This window comes from Erythrolamprus reginae, chromosome 1, assembly GCF_031021105.1.
Source record: "Erythrolamprus reginae isolate rEryReg1 chromosome 1, rEryReg1.hap1, whole genome shotgun sequence".
NCBI lineage: Eukaryota > Metazoa > Chordata > Lepidosauria > Squamata > Dipsadidae > Erythrolamprus > Erythrolamprus reginae.
In genome coordinates this window covers 24,548,500-24,555,537 of record NC_091950.1, presented here as the reverse complement: position 1 = coordinate 24,555,537, position 7,038 = coordinate 24,548,500, and the positions used below count along the sequence as shown (strand labels likewise).

The following is a 7,038-nucleotide window of genomic DNA, read 5'->3' as shown; positions in this document are numbered from 1 at the left end:
GCTCAAAAAAATAAAGGGAACACTTAAACAACACAATATAACTCCAAGGAAATCAAACTTCTGTGAAATCAAACTGTCCCCTTAGAAAGACAATAAATTTCACATTCAACTTTGTACAGAACAAGGTATTCAATGAGAATATTTCATTCATTCAGATGTAGGATGTGTTCTTCGAGTGTTCCCTTTATTTTTTTGAGCAGTATATATTAAGTGAATCACTGCAGTTAGTAACATGGTTGTTGTATATTTCAACTCCGCCGATCGTGAGAATGCAGAAGGGGGAAGGAGAAAAAAGAAGTCAGGTGGCTTTAAAGGCAAGACCCGCCTTTTTGCCCGGCGGTCTGTAGGTCAGCCCTCACCCAAGTTCCGCCTCCTCTCAGCCTTCTTCCGGCAGAAAGGGCAAGTCTAGGACTGAAAAGCTCTGTGGACTCTTACTCCCCCCCCCCCCCGCTTTGCACAGGGACGGCCCGTTCTTTGAACCTGCACGGCCGCCGTAGAACATTTGCGTTTAACCCAGCGTCTTGACGTAATTTGACGCAGCGTGTGGCGGTCTTGCCTCCCCGTAAGGGCGGGTGGGGGTGGGGGTGGGGAGGAGTAGGGCGGGGGAGGGAGGAAAGAGGAAAAGGAGGAAGCAAGATGGCGGAGGCTTCCCCGCAGCCGGGACGGTATTTTTGCCACTGCTGCTCGGCCGAGATCGCGCCGCGCTTACCGGTGAGGAGGGAAAAGGGAAAGGTCGGCAGGGAGGGTCATACCGGGGCTGGCTCGTCTTCAGCGGGGTGTCATCCTGAGAAGCTGGGGGACTGCAATCCCCACCGTCCCCATCCAGCATGGCCGTTAGCCTGGTGGGCTGAGAGTGATGGGAACTGTAGTTTTGAAACCTGGGAAGCTTGTCAAGTGGCCGAAGGCTGATTTCATCCTTTGGGGTTTCATTCCCCCGCTTGGTAGGCCTCCAAGGTAGACTAGCCCTGTACACGGAGGGTCCACTGAAAGTGGGAAGGGGGCATCTGTGCCTTTTTTCCAGATTTCTCCCCCACCCCCTTAGTCGTCTTGCTCTTCCTCTGACCTGTTCCTGCGGCTGGCTGGGAATCATGGGCTTTTGAATCCAGAGCGGGTGAAACAGGCCTGGCTGGGAGGGCAGACTGGTTTCACTTTTGATACTGTCGAAACAGGAATGGTGAGCCTTGGGGAGGCCTCTCCAGAAGATGCTCTTGGATGGAGCTGCCCCTGCCTGTGGAGAGGATTGTGGCCAGGTCCATTTAGGATTCTCTGGAGACTTCATCTGTTGACATTTCTTTTTATTAAAAATGGTATCCCCTCAGAACCAAATTGCAGGGAAGGACTGCTGCAGGAGAGAAATCCCCCTCACTTCCTTGTAAAGAAAGCCATCAGTATCAAAAGGGGGGAAAATAAATCCTAGAGCATAACCAAAGGTGGGACAACTAAGGGAATTTTTTTTTTTACATATACAGTATAGCAATAGCATTTATTTATTTAGATTTCTATGCTGCCCTTCTCAGACATCTCAGGGCTATTAGACCCATTATTAATTTAGACTTACCGTATATACCGCTTCATAATACTTTTACAGCCCTCTCTAAGCGGTTTACAGAATCAACATATTGCCCCCAACAAGCTGTGTCCTCATTTTACCGACCTTTGAAGGATGGAAGGCTGAGTCAACCTTGTCAAGCTACGTCCTGAGTCCGACACATAGGAAAATATGTCTTAATATATCACAAATTGAACACAACCCAATAATCAAATGCCCTGCTAATTAAATGTAGTCTTAGGCTGGATGAATAAAAAAGTTTAATTATATTCTTAAATACTATGTTAGCAATAGTACTTAGACTTATATACCGCTTCACAGTGCTTTACAGCCCTCTCTAAGCGGTTTACAGAGTCACCATATATTTTCCCCAACAATCTGGGTCCTCATTTTAACCACCTTGGAAGGATGGAAGGTTGAGTCAACCTTGAGCCGGAGGGTGACATTTGAACTGCTGAACTACAGCCAGCAGTGTGCCACCAAGGCTCATGTGCATGGGCATGCGGCCTTAACTTAGTTATTGTATGTATTGCCTACCTCATTATGAACATATATAATTAATCTGAAACTTTAAGATGCCTGAGATGCTTGGTTGGCTGCAGAAGGCTAACACAATTACTTCTCTGGAATGTCACTGTACATGTCACTTTGCAAAAAAGGAGTTACACAGTATTGTGGCTCTTATCCCCAAAATGTTACTGTTTAAAAATAGAAAAACACATGAGAAGGACTGGAAATGAGAAGAATTGGTAAATGAAGGAGGGTGTAATTGTTTTAGCTAAGGTGAGTCGATTGGATCATAGTCAATACAGTAATGTAATTTCATTTTATTTCTGTGTTAATGTTCATGTGGAGTAATATGTGTTGTTCTGAATTCCACCTTTTAAGTAAGCCATAGACAGAATTAAAGGTAATTCAGATAGTGAAGGATTTGGAAATCAAATGTTATGAAAGATTTGGATTGTCATTCCAGAGAGATGATAAGGTTGAAATCAGAAACATATTTACCAAGAAACTGTAAATAATGAAATACTGTAGCAGTGAAACTCATGGGCTATGGAAGTGATGCTCTGACTTCCGCCAAAGATTTTGAGAAAGGGTCTTGAATTACATTGATGTTTTAATGCTTTTCATGTATTATCTCTTCTTTTTATCTGTGAACGCAGCCATTGATGCTTGGCATTTACATTGTAGTTTTCTGAGGATAATAATCTCTGGTTTGCCGCTCAGCAAAATAGTGAGGATAAGGGTTTGTCTTCTGGTCCATTTTGAGGACTTCCATTTGTATGTCCACAGGAGGAAGCAGGATGTTGAACAAGATGGGCTTATCTTGGTTTGAGTCAACAGGGCTTCTTGTTTGTTTTCTCAGTTACATCAATGAGCCAAGGTATATTTTTTTTTAAAATTCAGCATTTGAGGCTGAATCCACCTTGAGCTTTCATAGTAAGTGGTCCTCTCCTTTTCCTTTTAAAAGCCTGTTGGTTAATGGCTGTGTATGGACTCGTTTTCCATAAGGATGTATCTCAGAGCGAGAAGAACCATGGTAGATCAGAGCAAGGTAAGCCCACTTTGCTCAGCCTTTGATTATAGTGGGAAGCTGAAAAGCCAGACATGAAACAATACAACACAACTCTTTCTTACACATGCATGTACTGTTTTATCTATTGAACAAGCAGACTCTGTTTATCCCGCTTATGACTATAGAATGTTTATAGAATTCTTTATTGGCCAAGTGTAATTGGACACACATGGAATTTGTCTTTGGTGCGTATGCTCTCAATGTACATAAAAGAAAATATACATTTGTCAACAATCATGAGGTACAACACTTTATGATTGTCATAGGGGTCAAATGAGCAATCAGGAAACAATATTAATAAAATCTTAAGGATACAAGCAACAAGTTACACTCATACAGTCACAAGGGGGAGGAAAAGGGTGATAGGAATGATGAGGAAAAAACTAGTAGTAATAGTAGTGCAGACTTCATAAATAGTTTGACAGTGTTGAGGGAATTTGTTTAGCAGAGTGATGGCATTCTAGAAAAAATGTTCTTGTGTCTAGTTCAGTGTTTCCCAACCTTGACAACTTGAAGATATCTGGACTTCAACTCCCAGAATTCCCCAGCCAGCATTTGCTGGCTGGGGAATTCTGGGAGTTGAAGTCCAAATATATTCAAGTGTCCAAGGTTGGGAAACACTGGTCTAGTTGTCTTGGTGTGCAGTGCTCTGTAGTGACGTTTTGAGGGTAGGAGTTGAAACAGGTTATTTGTAGTGCAGAGTCAGTAAATAGTTTGACAGTGTTGAGGGAATTATTTGTTTAGCAGAGTGATGGTGTTCAGGAAAAAAACTGTTCTTGTGTCTAGTTGTCTTGGTGTGCATTCTGTGTAGCGATGTTTTTAGGGTAGGAGTTGAAAAAAGTTATTTGTTGTCAATAAAAAGACCTGGTCCTTCCTAAGAATATGCAAAGGCCTTCTAGATCAGATTAAAGTTCCATCTTGCTCAGGGTTCTGTTTCATCAGCAGCTGGCCAGCTGTCTCATTCATTCAAGAAGTGAATGTATCATACAAGTTAAAAGATTTAGCTATGAACCACAAATCCCCATTTATATTCATAGATTCCTAGAGTTGAGGCATGCAAGTTTAATAAACTATTATTATACTTAGCAAGTGACTGTCAGGCTGGGTCCATGCATTGTGGTGTAACCTAGTTTACTGAACAAGCTGTAGCGGTTTGATTTCCCCGAGCCTTACATCAAAATCTATGGTTTTCAATTCACAATGGCTGGGATCATACGTTGCTCTGAATCTGAACCAAGGTACCAGTGGTGAAATCTACTTACCTTCCCTACAGGTTTGAAAGCATGTGTTCTGTGCGTGCTCGCACAAGCGCCATCATCGCACACACTTTTTCACCCTCTGCATGCACAGAAGGCTTTGCATGTGTGCAGAGGGTTAAAAAAAAGAAAGTAAATGATGGGCGGGTGGGCAGAGCCTTGTGATGCCACCGTGACCGGTTCTCTGAACCACTGGTGGCTGCTATCGGTATACCCGAACCTGGCTGAACTGGTAGCATTTCTTCGCTGCAAGAAACCCTTGCTCTTCTGCTTTATGCTTCAGTACAGTGGTACCTCCACTTATGAACTTAATTTGTTCCGTGTCCAGGTTCTTAAGTAGAAAAGTTTGTAAGAAGAAGAAGCAATTTTTCCCATAGGAATCAATGTAAAAGCAAATAATGCATGCGATTGGGGAAACCACAGGGAGGGCGGAGGCCCTGTTTCCTCCCAGGAGATTCCTAGAGAGGCCCCACGGAGGCTTCTCACCCCCTCCTTTTCTGGCCCTGTTTCCTCCCAGGAGATTCCTAGAGAGGCCCCACGGAGGCTTCTCCCCACCTTTTCTGGCCCTGTTTCCTCCCAGGAGATTCCTAGAGAGCCCTCACAGAGGCTTCTCCCCGCCTTTTCTGGTTACAGTTTTGGAAGCTCGGGTTTGTAAGTGGAAAATGGTTCTTGAGAAGAGGCAAAAGAATCTTGAACACACGGTTCTTATCTAGAAAGGTTTGTAAGTACAGTGATACCTTGTCTTAGGAACTTAATTGGTTCCAGGATGAGGTTCATAAGGTGAAAGGTTTGTAAGATGAAACAATGTTTCCCATAGGAATCAGTGGAAAAGCGATTAATTCCTGCAAGCCCAAAATTCATCCCTTTTGCCAGCTGAAACACCTGTTTTCGCACTGGTGGGATTCTCCTGAAGGTCCCCTCCATGGAAAATCCCACCTCCAGACTTCCGGGTTTTTGCGATGCTGCAGGGGAATCCCAGCAGGGGAATCCCAGCATCGGAAAAACGGGTGCTTCGCTGGCAACGGAAGGTCCGGAGGTGGGGTTTCCCAACAAGGGGAGCCTTCGCCTGGCAACGGAAGTCCGGAGGCGGGGCATCCCAGCGGCGGCGGCGGGTTCATAAGGTGAAAATAGTTTGGAAGAAAAGGCAAAAAGGTCTTAAACCCTGGGTTCGTATCTCGAAAAGTTCGTATGACAAGGGGTTCATAAGACGAGGTATCACTGTAGAGGCGTTCTTAGGTAGAGGTTCCACTGTATTTTACATCTGCCGTATAGAGTCAAGATGGCAAACCTATCGCACGCATCCCACAGGTGGCACGCGGAGCCAGATCTGAGAGCACTCGAGGCGTTGCCCTACGTCAACTACAGTGTGCATATGTGCACTGGCCAGCTGATTTTCATCCGGGTTGGTGGGGAGGCTGTTTTCATCCTCCCCAGGCTTCAGGAATGCTTCCGGAGCGTGTAAATAGTGAAAACTGGCCCAGTAGGCCTGCTGGAAGTCTGGAGTCTTCAGTGAGGTCTGTGCGCATGCGTGGGAGGGGAGTGCAGGGGAGGGTTGTGCAAGCATTCCGGGAGGGAGGGCATTGCATTATGAGTGTGGGCGCATGCATGCACGCTATTGAGTGGGTCCACACCCTTTTGGCACCCCATCAAAAGAAAAAGGTTCTCTATCATTGGAATAGAGTGACGCTGACTTCCAGCATTATTCCTTCAATCAGGGAATTCAGGAAGTTGTAGTCGCAAATACCTGGAGAACATCCCGTGGACTCATCTGGTGTAAAGTTAAAGCTATAGAATTAGCATGAAATACTTTTCCGTGATAGTCAGGTGTTGTGAATGGACCCTGAACCTCCATCTGTGCCGCCCTTGTTTAGAACAGTGTTTATCAACCTTAGCAACTTTAAGATGCATGAACTACAACTTCCTGTGCTGACTGAGGAATTCTGGGAATTGAAGTCCATGTATCTTAAAAGTTACCAACATTGAGAAACACTGGCTTAGAACAATGGTACTAAAAGTTACTTTTTATTTATTTATTTATTTATTAGATTTGTATACCACCCCTCTCCGTAGACTCAGGGCAGCTAACAACAATAATAAAAACAGCATATAACAAATCTAATATTTAAAATAACTAAAAACCCTTATTAAAAACCAAACAAGCACACACACAAACATACCATGTATAAATTGTATAGGCCTAGGGGGAAAGGATATCTCAGTTCCCCCATGCCTGACGACAGAGGTGGATTTTAAGGAGCTTATGAAAGGCGAGGAGGGTGGGGGCAATTCTGATATCTGGGGGGAGCTGGTTCCAGAGGGCCGGGGCCGCCACAGAGAAGGCTTTTCCCCTAGGTCCCACCAGTCGACATTGTTTTGTCGACGGGACCTGGAGAAGGCCAACTCTGTGGGACCTAACTGGTCGCTATGATTCTTGCGGCAGAAGGCGGTCCCGGAGATATTCTGGTCCGGTGCCATGAAGGGCTTTATAGGTCATAACCAACACTTTGAATTGTGACCGGAAACTGATCGGCAACCAGTGCAGACTGCGGAGTGTTGGTGTAACATGGGCATATTTAGGAAAGCCCATGATTGCTCTCGCAGCTGCGTTCTGCACGATCTGAAGTTTCCGAACACTTTTCAAAGGTAGCCCCATG

The 7,038-nt window shown here is 44.8% G+C and overlaps 1 protein-coding gene across 1 annotated transcript in view; it reads left to right on the top strand.

The window, feature by feature from the left end:
- The first annotated feature begins 388 nt into the window (after positions 1–388).
- RNF126 (ring finger protein 126) overlaps positions 389–7,038 on the top strand; it is a 57,164-nt gene continuing 50,514 nt past the window's right edge. The window contains exon 1 of the mRNA XM_070747316.1: positions 389–711. Coding sequence (XP_070603417.1) covers positions 637–711 — 75 coding nt within the window. The 5' untranslated portion in view covers positions 389–636. The remainder of the gene's footprint in view (positions 712–7,038) is intronic.